A 19,051-nucleotide genomic window follows, 5' to 3' on the forward strand; every position below is an offset into this window, starting at 1 on the left:
TTCGGACTTTGTACCTGTATAATAAAACCAGTCACAATATTTTTTTAAACAAAGTAAGAAGAAACCAGGACTGTCATTTTGAATATACAAAGAAACACTTCAGAAACAATAAGTATTGGAGCCAAAACACCATATTTGAACTTTTAAGAACTAATCCTGTGTTTATCAGCAATTAGACTTTTGATGGCTTAAAAGGGGATACAGCTTCACTTTAGCAGCATATATTTTCAGCATAATGCTCCTTTGCTTATTAAATAGTGTCATCAGACTTAACATGAACAATGTCAAAGCGATACACTAATATAATACAGAATGTAAAAGCAGTACGCTGTTGGCACACTATCTGCTACGTGTGTTTGTCTATCCATCTGCAGTGGGAAAAGCACTTAATTATTTCCCAGGAGCCAATCAAAAAATAATATTTCACAGCCTCTGTATGGAATTCTCTTGCAAACTACTGTTTCCAAATTCAATAATTTCTGATATGCACCCATCCTGTATTCCCACGCTAGTCCTCGTTTCCTCTCTTTCTCTCTCACAATCCACCTCTCCTCCCCCCCCCCCACCCACCCCCTTTGGAACACTATAACCTAAGTCTGCCTCTCAATACTTCCTGCTGTCCCTACTTCCCCATTCTCTTCCAGCATGCGTGTCTAATCCTCTACTTTCTATTTCATTTCCATATCCTCTTTTGAATTCTAAAAAAGTAAGCCTAAAAAGGTAAGATTAAAAAGTGAGGACATGGGTAATAAAAATATATAATAATAAAAAGTGATGATTTTTATAGAAAAAGCAAAGCACTCAATTTGTTCTCAAAACACTGGTGATATTTCCAGAATAAAATATGAATGCAATCTGATGTATTTAGTCACTAAGTCAGCACCCCTGATAATACATTGTTCATTCCGTAGCATAATGCCCTTATGAAGCAAGGATCCTCCATACACTGCCCAAATTGCCATAGCAGATCTGCTGATAATATAATCAATACAGTTGTGTGCACTTTTTGTTTATCATATTTTGTTCACTGGTTTAAATTTCATATTCATAAAACAAGAAAAATCAGAACTGAAGAGTAGGGAACGTATGAATCAAAAGTGAGGAAAGCGACTAGAAAACAACCAGTGAGGAATTACTAAGGATGTGTGAAAACTGTCTATCCTAAATGGCCAGTCAGGAAAACATACTGATAAAAGTAAGAAGCAGCAAGCCAATGAAATTAATCCAAAGAATTTGGTTTTAACCGACATCTCAAATCTTCTTCCAGCATAACATTTACCGGTAAAAGTTATGTTTAACACAAACTCACTTTAAAAAGATTTTTTATTTTTTTAAGTTCAGCAACACTAAATAAAATGGTTAATAATAATAATAATCATCATCGTCATCATCATCATCGCAGTCCCTCGGAATCGAGGAAGACTTGCTTCCACTCCTGAAGTGAGTTCTTTGGTGGCTGAACAGTCCAATACGAGGGCCACAGACTCTGTCACAGGTGGGAGAGACAGTTGAGGGAAGGGGTGGGTGGGACTGGTTTGCCGCATGCTCCTTCTGCCTGCGCTTGACCTCTGCACGCTCTCGGCATTGAGGCTCGAAGTGCTCAACGCACTCCCGGATGCACTTTCTCCACTTAGGGCGGTCTTTGGCCAGGGACTCCCAGGTGTCAGTGGTGATGTCTCACTTTATCAGGGAAGCTTTGAGGGTGTCCTTGTAACGTTTCCGCTGCCCACCTTTGGCTCGTTTGCCGTGAAGGAGTTCCGAGTAAAACACTTGCTTTGAGAGTCTCGTGTCTGGCATGCGAACTATGTGGCCTGCCCAGCGTAACTGATCAAGTGCAGTCAGTGCTTCAATGCTGGGGATGTTAGTCTGAACGAGGACACTGATGTTGGTGCGCCTGTCTTTCCAGGGGATTTGTAGGATCATGCGGATTCATGGAGTTGCACCATGAGAAAACATTTTATCCTGAGGCTCAATTTGGAGCAGTGATTGGAGTTTTAGTTGGACTTTGCTGTCGTCGTTGTGGGAGCGCAAGTCTGCATTTCTGAAATGCTTTGCTTCGGCCGCAGTCTGGAGAAATCAAAAGGGTTAAAAGTTGGAAGATTCAAGATTGGATTAAAACAGGCTGCTAGACGATATGGGGTCATATATCTTGAGTATTTGAGTGTAACTTGTTAGTATGCGAATAATCATTTGATGACATCGTCTGTACGTTAAACGATCTGGTTCGTGTATAGTAATTCAGAAAGCTGTTAGCCGTGATTTCAGGACAATGCCATTTTGATTCTACATCATCTGCATGTTAATTGTCTAAATGTACTATGCAAAGAAATAAGCGTTTAAAGGCTTTTTTGGTATAAAGATGAGAGTTTGACACTAGACACTGGAATCTTGGAAGGTGTGTGTCACAAGCAACCATGGAAATTGGAAGAGCTGCCTTTGTGACGTGTCTCAGTAACTTTCATTTAGTATGAATGTCTGAATAAAAGACCTGATCCTGCATTTACTACAACTTTGTGTGTGTGTGTAATTCGACGTTTAAAGCAACGAAGTGAAAAGAGCACGACAGCCGTACAAGAGCAATCACATTCAACATATTTTCAGTTATGCAGTTGTTCTTCCATCTAGTCACTACCTCTGTCCTTTTTCCTTTTTAATGCACTCTGAACTTTCTCAGCACTTAATATGGCGATAGCTCCTTTTTTCTGCTCTTCGGGTGGCTGTTTCTTTCTTTTATGTTGTGGTTGTTGCTGTATTATTCTTTCATTTTGTGGTTAAGGCTTTCTTTTCTGTCTGATGGTGCTGGTAGCTTTCAGCTTTCTTTCTACAGCATCTTCTGCTGGCCCTGATGTGGCAACTTTCTCTGTCCCAGGTTTAGTTATTTGCAAGCCCGAGGAATAATCAACATCAACATCACCACCGCCACCACCAGCATTGCTAACACACCCCCGACAGCTATCTTGCCAAGACCACCGTCCCAGTGCTAGTAAAATGCAAGACTTCCACTGTTCTCAAACTCTAGACCCCCTCACCCCACCTATGCTGTCAGAATTCAGGAACGATCCAAGTATTCCTCCATCATCCCCGAGTGCTCCCTGATCCTAGGATATGCCTGACTTTTTTTTTAAACTACACTCAGTTTTTGCCAGTACTGACATCCACCTGTAGGGTGGTGTCAGACAGACTCTCTCCCCTGCAGTGCATCAACAACCCAATGCTGCTAACCCGCTGAGGCCCCATTCACCATGAGTACTTACAGATGGCTACCCTTCATCCAGTACTTTCGTATCCCATCCCTTACTCCACTCCTTCCATGGAACAGCTTCCTGGTTGGGTATTTCCAATGTTTAAACCTGTCATTTTTGGACAGAAGGTGATGCCAAAAGAATTTGTGAGAGGGAAAGAAACAGAGAAACAGTTACAGGAAGAGATGACCCAATATCACAGAGGATCAAATGTTGTAATACATTCTCTGTTGCACGGCATAATGCTCTCATGTCAATATAAAATTGCATATCCCCCAATGAAGCATCAGCGATGACATGTGAGATCTGCCAAAATTATTGGTTAAACATTTTTTTTGTTGATTTAGTTCTGAGTACAATCCATATAAAAATTCTTCATTGGTTAAATGCAATTTAATATTTTTTTAGCTTTTTTTTGCAAGAGTTAAACAGTGCTGTTTTTCACCGGACAAAAATTATTTTCCAATAGTATTTGTAGTGTAGAGCACAGAGATATTTCAGAAAACTGCACCCCTAACTGATGGCACGATTTTCCAAGAAGCTCCACAGTGGCTTGCACATCAGTTTGAAGTTGCTGCTCTTTGTAGTGAAGCTGCCACCAGGTATTACCTTTAATTGGCATTAAGGGAGGCCTTGTTCAAAGGTCTCCTAAGCTGGTAGGAAAGCTGACATGTTCAAAAATTAAATTTATAGTAAGTTCTTCTTATGATAAGGGAAGAAGGAACAAAAAGTACTTTCCTTCAGCTTTTCTTTCCCTTTTAATAACATACATTTACAGGGTTGAGTTGATATTAGTATTTTTTGTGAATGTTTGCCCTAAGCATTTGACTATTCTGACTTTCTTCTTATCCCAGCAGTTAATAGTGTGGGATATTTTCCCAACTCTGCCTTTTGATAAAATGCGCAATAAGAGAATGGGGCTAGTTTGATACTGTAAAACGTAGCTATTGAAAATGTAACCTACAATGTACGGCAAGCATTTTATGCCTGTAACCAATGTTCTCTCTAAGCTGCGCGCGAGCTCGGCCGACAGCAAATTTAAAGATACAGCGCAAAAAAAAAAATTTTAGAGGGAACATTGCCTGCAACTGTCCTTAGATTTTGTGTCCTAGTTTTAAAACCAATTGTACAGAAACCCATTACCAATTGTTTAATTTTGTCACACATTCGCAGGCTAGTAAGCGGTCGACGGTGGAATTGTGTGGAAGAAGTGATGGTAACATTAAAGTAATATTTCCTGCTGTGGAGATACCATGCGACTGGTCATCTGGAATGCTTGCTCCTATCAGACCCGGAGACTATATATCAGTGCAAGTAAGTGAATAACTGAGGTTTTGTAGGAATACTCCTGATGTGCATTGCATGTTTGTGAAATTATGTCACATTTTTGTAGAATACAAAATATGCAGTGCAAGCAAAACAGGTATTACATTAATGGTTTTTATTCGTCAAACTGTTTTTAAGTTATGGGGAAGCAGAACGTCTGCGTCTGTATATCAAACTATTCTATTAATACAACAGAAAATATTGCAAGAATACTGTTAGCCAAATCTCTTGAGGCTTGTTAAAAAATCTTTGAAACAATGACCATTTTATAAAGAAAATGTTTACTTTGTTAATGGAGACCTAAACATCTTGTTTTAGAGAGCATGATATGACCTACCACTGCATTACTTCGAAGAGGCTGTAACAACAGTTTGTGCATCTAATACTGCACCTGCCAGTGTAGCACTGATAACATTACTGCATCAGTGTGCAGTTACTGTTGCCCTATTGTTTATTAGGAATACCTCCGCAGGTCGGGATGTAAAAGAGCTGGAGCGCCGGGCCCTGGAACATCGTGGCCCCCCCGACCTGCAAGAGAACAGCTCCGCAGGTCGGGCTATAAAAGAGCTGGAGCGACATACCACTTCAACCTCCAGTGCGAGCTGCTCCAAGTGTGCGACAATTTTGAGATGGGCGACTGGATGACATCATCAAAACCCTGGTCGCCGTTTTGGAGTGTGGGTAGGAACATCGGCAGGACCCAGGTACAGAGGAGTGGGAAGGTTGGGGCGGAGCGGATGAGTGGCAAGTGTTTGTGGCGAGATGCGGTGAATGTTTATGGCGATGAGCGGCAAGAGATTGTGGCGGAGGTGCGACAGATGAGGGTACGGGGCCCAGAAGAACCGAAGGCCCAGGTGCAGTACAAGCCTGCTCACACTGTAATATGTGAGCGCGCTAGGTCCGTGCAGCAGAGTAGGTCTCCAGTCGTCTTGGTTAATCCTTGCCACTGGACCAAGGCCTAGCTCTGTCAAGCCTGTGTAGTGGCTAGTGTGCAACGGTCACCACGTTGTTAAAATTCACGCACGGGTATCTTCCACCCCTCAATTGGAGTTCAGGACTGGAACATCGGGTCCTTCATCGAAACACCTGTGAACTCGTGGAAGCAAGTCATCCTCGTTCGAGGGACCGTCTATGCTTGTTTATTTTGCTGTGGAGTGGTGGTGCAAGTTTTGAAATACTGGCACAGAGCACAGCTATTGACCACCAACTGATTCACATCACCACTTTTCAATTCCGAAGAGCTGACAAGACAGTCAACTCTCTTCACTTGCAGAAATTACAAGGTAGTTTGTTTTATTACCAAAATATTATTTTTATTTTTTTGTTAAAATTAAGTTTAAAGAGCAGGCTTTGCATTGTTTGCAGTTATATTGTTGCCAAGTATCAGCAGAACAGAGCACTGGCCATCTTATTACTGATGTGGCATCAGTGCCAAAGGTGCAGTTTAAGGACAGCTTAACTAAGTAACTTTGTGAATTGGTGTGTTTGTATGTTTGAAAGATATTGTGATTGACTTCGTATATTTGAGATTTATGTTAAATGTGAGACAGTGAGGCCAATATGGTCTTGTAGGCAAATAAGTCTTGGAAAATTGTAATTTTATATTTTGTAATAAATTTATTTTGAGCTATTGCCATTCCAATTTATGAAGTATTTCTCCTTCCTTCCTCTAATGATTCATTGAGTTATATTTCCATGTATGATTTGCTCAGTTCAATAACTTTCTCGAGGAGCTATTATTTGTTATTGAAGCCAGACATTTACATTGTTTTGAATGTGGGGTCCATCACAGTCAAGCCTGAATTTCTCACCCGACAACATCAGGAAAGGATGAACAAGACTGGGTCTCCTTTTTTTTTCTCTTGAAAAGAGGAGGCTATGGGGTGATCTAATAGAGGTCTTTAAAATTATGAAAGATTTTGATAGAGTAGACACAGAGAGTGCTTCCACTTGTGGGGATGGGGAAGAGCAAAACTAGAGGCCATCAATATAACATGGTCACTAATAAATCCAGTACACAATCCAAGAGAAACTTTTTTACCCAGAGATTAGTTACAATGGCCCCAAGTTTCCACATGATTTGCTCCTGATTTTTAGGAGCAACTGGTGTAGAACGGAGTATCTTAGAAATTGGAATTCTCGTCATTTAGTTTGCTCCAGTTCTAGTCAGTTAGAACAGTTTCACTTTGGAACAGAATTTCTTTTTCAAAAGGGGGCGTGTCCGGCCACTTGCGCCTGTTTTCAAAGTTTCGTCAGTGAAAACTTACTCCAAACTAACTTAGAATGGAGTAAGTGAAGATTTTTGTACGCTCCAAAAAACCTTGTCTACACTTTAGAAAATCATGCGTAGTTTACAAATCAGGCGTAGGGAATGGTGGGGGGGGGGGGTGTTTAAAGGGAAGTTTACAAACATTAAACACTTCAGTTTTACAAATAAAGAGCCATCATCAATAATAAATGATAAATACATCAATAAATCAATCAAAAAAAATTAATAAGAAATAAAAAAAAATTTTAATCAATAAATAAAACATTTTCTACTTACCGACTGCAGCACCGGGAGCCCTCCAACAGCGTGCTGGGATGCCCCTCTCAGTGTGTCTCTGTCAGTGTCTCTATCTCTCTGTCTGTCTGTGTATCTCATTCTCTGTCTGTCAGTGTCTGTGTTTCTGACAGCGAGGGGGGAGTAGGGGGAGGAAGGGGGGAGGGTGGGAGAAAGGAGAATTGGGGGGGGGGAAGGAGATTGGGGGGTGGGGGGGAAGGAGAAGGAGGAGGGAGGCTGAACGGGCCGGGCCCGAGACTTCGGGCAGGGCCCGTCCCCAGCACCAGATTTACAGGTAGGTGGCGTTGGGTCGGGCCGGGGGGGTGGTGGGAGGGAGGTCGGTTCGGTTTGGGTCGGAGGGAGGGAGGGAGAGGGAGGTCAGGTCGGGAGGAGGGAGGTCAAGTCGGGACCGGGGCGGGTGTCGGGTCCGGTCCGGGGAGGGGCGGGTGTCGGGTCCGGTCCGGGGGGGGTGTCGGGTCCGGTCCGGAGGCGGGAGTCGAGTCGGGTCGGGAGGAAGCAGGAGCTGGCCGTGGGAGGAGCCTTATTCATGCAGCCCCAGTGAGGCCATTCGGTGAGGGCTAGGGGCTGTGTGCTTCGGGCCCCTCCCACACAGTTTCGCGCACCTGGAGCTACTGCACTTGCGCGCCCAATGTAGCGCGCATGTGCAGAGGTCCCGGCACTGTTTTCAGCGCAGGGACCTGGCTCCGCCCCCGACAGCTCCTGCTGCGCTGCGCCGAGGGCCAGAAGACCTGCAGGGAGGTGGAGAATCTGGAGGTTTTTTTAGGCGCACTTTGTGGCGTGAAAAACGGGCGTCCAGGTCGGGACTGCGCCGTTCTAGGCGCGGCTCGAAACTTGGGCCCAATGTGCCACTTGCTACCACATGGAGTAGATGAGATGAACAGCAGCACGGACTATTAATCCAGAGGCCTGAACGAATGATCCAGCGACGTGAGATGAAATCCCATCATGAAAGCTGGGTAATTTAAATTAAGTTAATAAATAAAATCTGGAATAAAAAATAGTATCAGTAATGGTGACTATGTAACTACTGGATTGTTGTAAAAACACATCTGGTTCACTAATGTCAATTAGGGAAGGAAATCTGACTTCCTTACCCGGTCTGGTCTATATGTGACACCAGATCCACAGCAATGTAGTTGACTCTTAACTGCCCTCTGAAATGGTCTAGCAAGCCACTCAATTAAGGGCAATTGGGGATGCGCAATAAATGCTGGCCTCGCCAGCGACGCCCACACCTCTTGAATGAATTTTTAAAATGAATAGCATAGATGCATTTAAGGGGAAGCTAGATAAACACGAAGGAGAAAGGAATAGAAGGAGGACATGGACAGATTTGAAAACAAGTATGAGAACTTTAAAATTGAAGCGTTGCTGGAGTGGGAGCCAATGTAGGTCAGCAAGCACAGGGGCGATGGGTGAACAGGACATGGTGCGAATTAGGATACAGGCAGTAGAGTTTTAGATGAGTTCAAGTTTATGGAGGGTGGAAGATGGGAAGCTGGCCAGGAGTGCAGTAAAATAGTCGAGTCTGGAAATAACAAAAGTATGGTTGAGGGTTTCAGCAGCAGATTAGCTGGGGCAGCGTTGGAGATGGGCGATGTTACAAAGGTGGAAGTAGGTAGTCTGGGTGATGGAGCGGATATGTGGTCGGAAGCTCATCTCGGTGTCAAATAGGATGCTAACGGTCTGGTTCAGCCTCAGTGATCAAGGAGTGGGATAGAGTCGGTGGTTAGGGAACGGAATTTGCTGCAGGGACAATCGCTTTGGTCTTCCCAATGTTTAATTGGAGAGAATTTCTGTTCATCTAGTACTGGATGTCGGAGAAACTGTCTGACAATTTAGAAACAGTGGAGGGGTCGAGAGAGATGGTGGTGAGGTAGAGCTGCCTGTCATCAGCGTACGTGTGGAACCTGATGTATTTTCCAATTATAAGAAATAATAGGGGACAAGGACAAATCCTTGAGGGACTCCAGTGGTAATGCTGCAGGAGCGGGAAGAGAAGCCATTGCAGGTGATTGTCTGGCTATAACTACATAGATAAAAATGGAACCAGGCGGGAGCAATCACACCAGCTGGATGATGGAGGAGGGTGGTGTGGTCAACCGTGTCAAAGAATGCAGACGAGTAGATAAGGATGAGAAGGGACAGTTTACCACGGTCATAGTCACATAAAATGTCATTTGTGACTTTGGCTAGAATGCATGAACTCATTTCTCTTATTTGGAAGGAGGAGAGCATGCCAGGGGATCTCAGCGACGTCATAATCGTGACCATCTTCAAGAAAGGGGACAAGTCCGATTATGGTAATTACAGAGGAGTTTCCCAACTGTATGCCACAGGAAAAGTCATCGCAAGAATCTTCCTCAACTGCCTTCTCCCTGTAGCTGAAGAGCTCCTCCCAAAGTCGCAATGCGGATTCCGCCAACTAAGGGGCACAATGGACATGATCACCGTGTGTCAAATCCAAGAGAAATGCAGGGAACAACATCAACCTCTACATGGCCTTCGACACTGTCAACCCTGAGGGATTATGGAGCGTTCTCCTCAAGTTCAGCTGCCCTCAAAAGTTTGTCACTATCTGCCTCACGATGACATGCAAGCCGTAATCCTGACCAATGGATCCACGACAGACCGAATTCACGTACGGACCGGGGTCAAGCAAGGCTGTGTCGTCGCACCAACGCTCTTTTCGATTTTCCATGCTGCAATGCTCCACCTCACCCTCAGTAAGCTCCCCGCTGGAGTGGAGCTAATCTACAGAACGAACGAGAAACTGTTCAACCTCTCGCCTGCAGTCCAGATCCAAGGTCGTCCCATCCTCTGTCATTGAATTACAGTACGCAGACGACGGTTGCATCTGCGCACACTCTGAGGCTGAACTCCAAACCATCATCAACAATTTCACGAAGCGTACGAGAGCATGGGCCTCGCACTAAACATCCGTAAGACAAAGGCCTCTACCAACCTGCCCCCACCACACAGTAACGCCCCCGATTATCAAAATCCACTGGACAATGTGGACCATTTTCCATACCTCGGGAGCCTACTGTCAACAAGGACAGATGTCGATGACAAAGTCCAACACCGCCTTCAGTGTGCCAGTGCAGTTTTTGGTCGCCCGAGGAAGAGAGTGTTTGAAGACCAGGGCCTCAAACCTGGCACCAAGCTCATGGTCTACAGAGCAGTAGTGGTACCCACCCTCCTATATGCTTCAGAGACATGGACTATGTACAGCAGGTACCTCGAAGCACTGGAGAAGTACCACCAATGCTGTCTCCGCAAGATCCTGCAAATCCACGCCAGCATCTCCAGCATCAAAGCATTGACCACGCTCGATCAGCTCCAATGGATGGGCCACATTGTCCGCATGCCCGATTCGAAACTCCCAAAACAAGCTCTCTACTCTGAGCTCTGACACAGTAAGCGAGCCCCAGGTGGGCAGAGGAAATGCTTCAAGGACACCCTCAAAGCCTCCTTGGAAAAAGTGCAACATCTCCACCGACACCTGGGAATCCCTGACCCAAGACTGCTCAAAGTGGAGGAAAAGCATCCGGGAAGGCACCAAACACCTAGAGTCTCTTTGCCGGGAGCAAGTGGCAGGAGCGCATGACAACCCAAGCACCTCATCCAACATCCCTTCAACTACCATCTGCCCCACCTGTGACACAGACTCGGTCCCTCATTGGACTCATCAGTCACCCAAGAACTCATTTTTAGTGTGGAAGTAAGTCATCCTTGACTCCGAGGGACTGCCTAAAAAGAATAGTAATTTCAATACCTTGATGGGGGCGAATTCTTGATTTCAGGGGGTTCAGTACAAACACTATTTTCAGCAGAGATCACTAAATGAAAAATCTTGAGTGGCATTTATTTATGCAGTCCTTAGCCTGATGGTGCTGGGGTCAATTATATAGCCATTAAAAAAAAATAATGGCTCCTGACTGAGCCTTTAACCCAACCTGCTGCAAGGTTCTATCAGTACTGTGCTTGACTGGCCCACTGGGACGTACATCAGAGCAGCTCAGATTCACTTTGTTGCTGATATATTGCTTTCTCTTCTCTTTCCTCCTCCCTCCCCCCCCCCCCCACCAAAGAAAGTGGTAATTGCAAATATATGAACTATTTTAAATAGCATGAAATTATTATTTGTTTTCAATAAAATAAACTGTGTTATGGATAATATTGAATTCAATTGTTGTGCCTTTATTTTCAGATAACATCTGCCAGTTCTCAAAGTTTAAAGGGTGCCCCCATCTGCCATACAACACTGAACGATTCAGCAAAGATGATATCTAAACAATTGCGAACTGTCAGTAGTGGACAATAACATTTATCCAGGACAGAAGTTGAAAGAAAAGTCTTTTATGTGCTGAAAGATAATTTGGAGAAAGTATCAAGTATGTGCTTCAGCACTTGATATAATACTGAGGATTGCAAAGTGGAACTTGATGCATTCTTTCACCATTGAGGAAGTACATGTCATTTGGAATTCACAGCCAGTGCGTCTGTGCTTTTTGAGTTCAGATCCTGATGATGAGTTCACTTCCAATTCAAATCGGAGATGTGATTAAAGGCTTCAGATACTTGGTTGGTATTAAAATAAATGTAACAAATTATTCTGGTGATGAGAGACAAATAATTGTAAAAGTAATACATATGTACTTTGTGATAGAGAGATTTCAAAATGTATGCAGTTGGTTTCTTTCATTTAGGGTGAGGCATTTTGCAATCAAGCTCGTCAGACTTAAGAAGAAATTGAAATATTGAAGTTGTTCAAATCATTTGATTAATTGAAATTATTGAGATCTGTTTTCACCTGATTAGTCATTGTGTTTTATTTTGTCTCAGTTAAACCTCAGTAGTCTTTTATCATTTTTCAATCTCAGTAATGGGGAAGCTACCAATAAGCACTAGCTGTGAATATTGCTTTAGGCCAGTTGATGATTTTATTATTTCTGAAGAATTGTGTGTGCCACTTGTGCATTATATAGTCTCAGATCTCTTGAGCTTGTTGCCTCCCTCAAGCTCATCCTTCACTTTCCCAGTCGCAGCTTTGGCTCAGTGGTAGCATTCAAACCTCTTAAGTTAATGTACACTTAAAAAAAAATCCCATTGCACTAGTCAAAGAAGAGCAGGGAGTTCTCAGTGGCTGGGCCAATATTCGTCTCTCAGTCAACACCACAAAAGCAGATTATCTGGTCGTTTACCACATTTGCGGTTTGTGGACCGTACTATGTACAATGTTGGCTGCTGCAATGCCTTGCACTACAACAGTGACGATACTTCAAATGTACTTCATTGGCTGCAAAGTGCTTTTGGAAGTCCAGAGGACCTGAAAAGACGCTTTATAAATGCAAGTTTTTTTAATTTAACATTCCCACCCACTTTCGTGATCATCTTTTCAATCTCATCTACACACACAATATCTCTCTGGCCTTTTATCAACAATGAGGTTCTTTCTGAGCACTTCAACTCCCTTCTGGTATATCACCCTCTTTTTGCTCCAAATGTTTCCACTTCCAACTTGCACCCCTGGACAAAAACTTTCCCAACTCCCTCACAAGCTCTAATCTTTCCTTCTCTAGTCTGCCAGCTTTGCTGATATTGAAGCCTCTGTCTATCTCTTTCACAACTGCATCATCTCCACCCTTTGCTCCTAAATGATCTTGCTGCTTAAATCTATGAATCTAGCTCAACTGCACATGGTCTGTGACTGACCTTGCTATCCATCCCCTGATCTAGCTGACCACTGTTAAATTTTTTTAGGGGTTTGCCAAATATTTCCCTTTTGCCCAGCACTGGAGATCACTCCTGCATGCAAACACTCACCCCCTAGAAACCAGAATAGAAACATAGAAACATAGAAAATAGATGCAGGAGCAGGCCATTCAGCCCTTCTAGCCTGCACCGCCATTCAATGAGTTCATGGCTGAACATGAAACTTCAGTACCCCCTTCCTGCTTTCACGCCATACCCCTTGATCCCCTGAGTAGCAAGGACTTCATCTAACTCCCTTTTGAATATATTTAGTGAATTGGCCTCAACTACTTTCTGTGGTAGACAATTCCACAGGTTCACCACTCTCTGGGTGAAGAAGTTTCTCCTCATCTCGGTCCTAAATGGCTTACCCCTTATCCTTAGACTGTGACCCCTGGTTCTGGACTTCCCCAACATTGGGAACATTCTTCCTGCATCCAACCTGTCCAAACCCGTCAGAATTTTAAACGTTTCTATGAGGTCCCCTCTCATTCTTCTGAACGCCAGTGAATACAAGCCCAGTTGATCCAGTCTTTCTTGATAGGTCAGTCCCACCATCCTGGGAATCAGTCTGGTGAATCTTCGCTGCACTCCCTCAATAGCAAGAATGTCCTTCCTCAAGTTAGGAGACTAAAACTGTACACAATACTCCAGGTGTGGCCTCACCAAGGCCCTGTACAACTGTAGCAACACCTCCCTGCTCCTGCACTCAAATCCCCTCGCTATGAAGGCCAACATGCCATTTGCTTTCTTAACCGCCTGCTGTACCTGCATGCCAACATTCAATGACTGATGTACCATGACACCCAGGTCTCGTTGCACCTTCCCTTTTCCTAATCTGTCACCATTCAGATAATAGTCTGTCTCTCTGTTTTTACCACCAAAGTGGATAACCTCACATTTATCCACATTATACTTCATCTGCCACGCATTTGTCCACTCACCTAACCTATCCAAGTCACTCTGCAGCCTCATAGCATCCTCCTCGCAGCTCACACTGCCACCCAACTTAGTGTCATCCGCAAATTTGGAGATACTACATTTAATCCCCTCGTCTAAATCATTAATGTACAATGTAAACAGCTGGGGCTCCAGCACAGAACCTTGCGGTACCCCACTAGTCACTGCCTGCCATTCTGAAAAGTACCCATTTACTCCTACTCTTTGCTTCCTGTCTGACAACCAGTTCTCAATCCACGTCAGCACACTACCCCCAATCCCATGTGCTTTAACTTTGCACATTAATCTCCTGTGTGGGACCTTGTCGAAATCCTTCTGAAAGTCCAAATATACCACATCAACTGGTTCTCCTTTGTCCACTTTACTGGAAACATCCTCAAAAAATTCCAGAAGATTTGTCAAGCATGATCTCCCTTTCACAAATCCATGCTGACTTGGACCTATCATGTCACCATTTTCCAAATGCGCTGCTATGACATCCTTAATAATTGATTCCATCATTTTACCCACTACTGAGGTCAGGCTGACCGGTCTATAATTCCCTGCTTTCTCTCTCCCTCCTTTTTTAAAAAGTGAGGTTACATTGGCTACCCTCCACTCAATAGGAACTGATCCAGAGTCAATGGAATGTTGGAAAATGACTGTCAATGCATCTGCTATTTCCAAGGCCACCTCCTTAAGTACTCTGGGATGCAGTCCATCAGGCCCTGGGGATTTATCGGCCTTCAATCCCATCAATTTCCCCAACACAATTTCCGGACTAATAAAGATTTCCCTCAGTTCCTCCTCCTTACTAGACCCTCTGACCCCTTTTATATCCGGAAGGTTGTTTGTGTCCTCCTTAGTGAATACTGAACCAAAGTACTTGTTCAATTGGTCTGCCATTTCTTTGTTCCCTGTTGTGACTTCGCCTGATTCTGACTGCAGGGGACCTACGTTTGTCTTTACTAACCTTTTTCTCTTTACATACCTATAGAAACTTTTGCAATCCGCCTTAATGTTCCCTGCAAGCTTCTTCTCGTACTCCATTTTCCCTGCCCTAATCAAACCCTTTGTCCTCCTCTGCTGAGTTCTAAATTTCTCCCATTCCCCAGGTTCGCTGCTATTTCTGGCCAATTTGTATGCCACTTCCTTGGCTTTAATACTATCCCTGATTTCCCTAGATAGCCACGGTTGAGCCACCTTCCCTTTTTTATTTTTACGCCAGACAGGAATGTACAATTGTTGTAATTCATCCATGCGGTCTCTAAATGTCTGCCATTGCCCATCCACAGTCAACCCCTTAAGTATCATTCGCCAATCTATCCTAGCCAATTCACGCCTCATACCTTCAAAGTTACCCTTCTTTAAGTTCTGGACCATGGTCTCTGAATTAACTGTTTCATTCTCCATCCAAATGCAGAATTCCACCATATTATGGTCACTCTTCCCAAGGGGCCTCGCACAATGAGATTGCTAATTAATCCTCTCTCATTACACAACACCCAGTCGAAGATGGCCTCCCCCCTAGTGGGTTCCTCGACATATTGGTCTAGAAAACCATCCCTTATGCACTCCAGGAAATCCTCCTCCACTGTATTGCTTCCAGTTTGGCTCGCCCAATCTATGTGCATATTAAAGAATGTGACTCTGGAGACAAAGTTTTCGTTAATATAGCATTGCCCAGGGTCAAATAGAAATCTATTATTGTAATTAGCTCACTGAATTGTCACAAGCCCCCTTGTGTTTTTCTAGCATAAAAAATAAACATGCCAATAGCCCCTGCAACTTAGGATATAAACTACAAATCAGGTTTATTAAAATTAGTGACTAAAAATCAATGTAGCAGATTTTCCTTAATAACTTTTGATTAAAACTTGCAACAATAATGAAAAGAACAAAACTTTGCTAACTTTCTTTGTGAACCTTGATCAGTGTATGCAACATAAAGCAACGTTAATATTTTATCCAGCCACCTTGGAGACTCGAAACTCTTTAAGATAATGGCTTCAGACGAACTGAAGAGCTGGGCACATGCTGCCTGAGATTTGCCTCTCATAACTTGAAATCAACCTAGGATCTGGAAGTAAAAAAGGTGTCTTCTGCAGTTGAACAAAGGTTGAAATGCCAAGGATGATGTCATATGGTGTAGTGACTAAGGGTTAGAGAATTCAATGAGGAAATCAGCTGGGGGCTAGTAGATGGAGTGAATCTTGAAGAGTGGGTGTAGTGATAAATGGTGATAATATTGATCTTGGGCAGTGAGCCAGCGGGTAATTGAGATCTGGAGACGGAAGTCATGCTTACACGATGATGGTTTGGGAGCATATGATTGAATGGGCAGGACGGCCCTTGGTGAGGGTAAAGAGGTTGCTGTCCTGCGACAGTTGGAGCTGGTGCTCTCCACACTCCTGCGACAGTTGGAACTGGTGCTCTCCACTCTCTCTCCTGCGACAGTTGGAACTGGTGCTCTCCACTCTCCCGTCCTGTGACAGTTTGGACTGGTGCTCGCCACTCTCCCGTCCTGCGACAGTTGGAACTGGTGCTCTCCACTCTCCCGTCCTGTGACAGTTTGAACTGGTGCTCGCCACTCTCCCGTCCTGCGACAGTTGGAACTGGTGCTCTCCACTCTCTCTCTCCTGCGACAGTTGGAACTGGTGCTCTCCACTCTCCCGTCCTGTGACAGTTGGAACTGGTGCTCGCCACTCTCCCGTTGGTGTAGGAGGGAGGGCTTTAGTTTCTTGAACAATTGGGACCGCTTCTGGGGAAGGTGGGACCTGTACAAGTCGGACAAGTTACACCTCAAGAGATGGTTGGGAGGGCTTTAAACTAGCTTGGCAAGGGGATGGGAACCCAGGAGAGGGCTCTGAGCTAGTTAGAGTGGATGAGAGCTCAGATGAACAGAACCCCAAGAAAGAATGCAAAAGGTAGGAGGTAATAGAGCAGAGTAGCACTGGGGTAAGTGTAAACCACAAGGTGATAGGAATGAACAATATGTATGAATATAAAGGGGCTGCAGGAGGGGTCAAAACTAAAAATCATGGTTTAAAAACTAGTATTAAAACACTCTACCTAAACGCACGCAGCATTCGAAATAAAGTGAATGAGTTGACGGCACAAATCATTACAAATGGGTATGATTTGGTGGCCATTACAAAAACGTGGTTGCAGGGTGGCCAAGACTGGGAATTAAACATACAGGGGTATCTCACAATTCGGAAAGACAAACAAGAAGGGAAAGGAGGTGGGGTAGCTCTGTTAATAAAGGATGATATCAGGGCAGTTGTGAGAGATGATATTGGCTCTAATGAACAAAATGTTGAATCATTGTGGGTGGAGATTAGAGATAGTAAGGGGAAAAAGTCACTGGTGGGCGTAGTTTATAGGCCCCCAAATAATAACTTCACGGTGGGGCGGACAATAATCAAGGGAATAATGGAGGCATGTGAAAAAGGAACGGCAGTAATCATGGGGGATTTTAACCTACTTATCGATTGGTCAAATTAAATAGCACGGGGTAGCCTTGAGAAGGAATTCATAGAATGCATACGGGATTGTTTCTTAGAACAGTATGTTACAGAACCTACAAGGGAGCAAGCTATCTTAGATCTGGTCCTGTGTAATGAGACAGGAATAATAAACGATCTCCAAGTAAAAGATCCTCTCGGAATGAGTGATCACAGTATGGTTGAATTTGTAATACAGATTGAGGATGAGGAAGTAGTGTCTCAAACGAGCGTACTATGCTTAAACAAAGGGGACTACAGTGGGATGAGGGCAGAGTTGGCTAAAGTAGACTGGGAACACACTAAACGGTGGCACAATTGAGGAACAGTGGAGGACTTTTAAGGAGCTCTTTCATAGTGCTCAACAAAAATATATTCCAGTGAAAAAGGGCGGGAAGAGAAGGGATAACCAGCCGTGGTTAACCAAGGAAATAAAGGAGAGTATCAAATTAAAAACCAATGCGTATAAGGTGGCCAAGGTTAGTGGGAAAATTTTAAACGACAGCAAAGAATGACTAAGAAAGCAATAAAGAAGGGGAAGATAGCTTACGAATGTAAACTTGCGCAAAACATAAAAACGGATAGTAAAAGCTTTTACCGATATATAAAACGGAAAAGAGTGACTAAAGTAAATGTTAGTCCCATAGAAGAAGAGAAAGGGGATTTAATAATGGGAAATGTGGAAATGGCTGAGACCTTAAACAATTATTTTGCTTCGGTCTTCACAGTGGAAGACACAAAAACCATGCCAAAAATTGCTGGTCACGGGAATGTGGGAAGGGAGGACCTTGAGACAATCACGATCACTAGGGGGTTAGTGTTGGACAGGCTAATGGGACTCAAGCTAGACAAGTCCCCTGGTCCTGATGAAATGCATTCCAGGGTATTAAAAGAGATGGCGGAAGTTATAGCAGATGCATTTGTTATAATCTACCAAAATTCTCTGGACTCTGGGGAGGTGCCATCGGATTGGAAAGCAGCCAATGTAATGCCTCTTTTTTAAAAAAGGGGGCAGACAAAAGGCAGGTAACTATAGGCCGGTTAGTTTAACATCTGTAGTGGGGAAAATGCTTGAAGCTATCATTAAGGAAGAACTAGCGGGACATCTAGATAGGAATCGTGCAATCAAGCAGACGCAACATGGATTCATGAAGGGGAAATCATGTTTAACTAATTTACTGGAATTCTTTGAGGATATAATGAGCATGGTGGATAGAGGTGTACCGATGGATGTGGTGTATTTAGATTTCCAAAAGGCATTCGATAAGGTGCCATACAAAAGGTTACTGCAGAAGATAAAGGTACACTGACTCAAAGGAAATGTATTAGCATGGATCGAGAATTGACTGGCGAACAGAAAGCAGAGAGTCGGGATAAATGGGTCCTTTTCAGGTTGGAAATCGGTGGTTAGTGTGCCACAGGGATCGGTGCTGGGACCACAACTGTTTACAATATACATAGATGACCTGGAAGAGGGAACAGAGTGTAGTGTAACAAAATTTGCAGATGACACAAAGATTAGTGGGAAAGCGGGTTATGCAGAGGACACAGAGAGGCTGCAAAGAGATTTAGATAGGTTAAGCGAATGGGCTAAGGTTTGGCAGGTGGAATACAATGTCGGAAAATGTGAGGTCATCCACCTTGGGGGGGAAAAAAAACAGTAAAAGGGAATATTATTTGGATGGAGAGAAATTACAACATGCTGCAGTGCAGAGGGA

At 43.8% G+C, this 19,051-nt stretch overlaps 2 protein-coding genes across 7 annotated transcripts in view; both read left to right on the plus strand.

The window, feature by feature from the left end:
- The window catches only part of cdk5rap1 (CDK5 regulatory subunit associated protein 1), a 36,679-nt gene extending 24,733 nt beyond the window's left edge, over positions 1-11,946 (plus strand). Inside the window, exons 12-14 of one of the 4 annotated variants that reach the window (XM_070896065.1) lie at positions 4,416-4,556; positions 5,027-5,272; positions 11,345-11,946. In XM_070896065.1, the coding sequence (XP_070752166.1) occupies positions 4,416-4,556; positions 5,027-5,272; positions 11,345-11,458 (501 nt within the window). In that variant the 3' untranslated portion in view covers positions 11,459-11,946. Of the gene's footprint in view, positions 1-4,415; positions 4,557-5,026; positions 5,273-11,344 lie in introns of those variants that run through there. The other 3 variants (XM_070896066.1, XM_070896067.1, XR_011596101.1) reach the window with 3 other exon arrangements.
- LOC139277520 (bactericidal permeability-increasing protein-like) overlaps positions 11,640-19,051 on the plus strand; it is a 66,062-nt gene continuing 58,650 nt past the window's right edge. For all 3 annotated transcript variants that reach the window (XM_070896068.1, XM_070896069.1, XM_070896070.1), the window contains exon 1: positions 11,640-11,718. The gene's annotated coding sequence lies outside the window, so the exon portion shown is untranslated. The remainder of the gene's footprint in view (positions 11,719-19,051) is intronic.

Source organism: Pristiophorus japonicus, chromosome 12 (genome assembly GCF_044704955.1).
Source record: "Pristiophorus japonicus isolate sPriJap1 chromosome 12, sPriJap1.hap1, whole genome shotgun sequence".
Classification (NCBI taxonomy): domain Eukaryota; kingdom Metazoa; phylum Chordata; class Chondrichthyes; family Pristiophoridae; genus Pristiophorus; species Pristiophorus japonicus.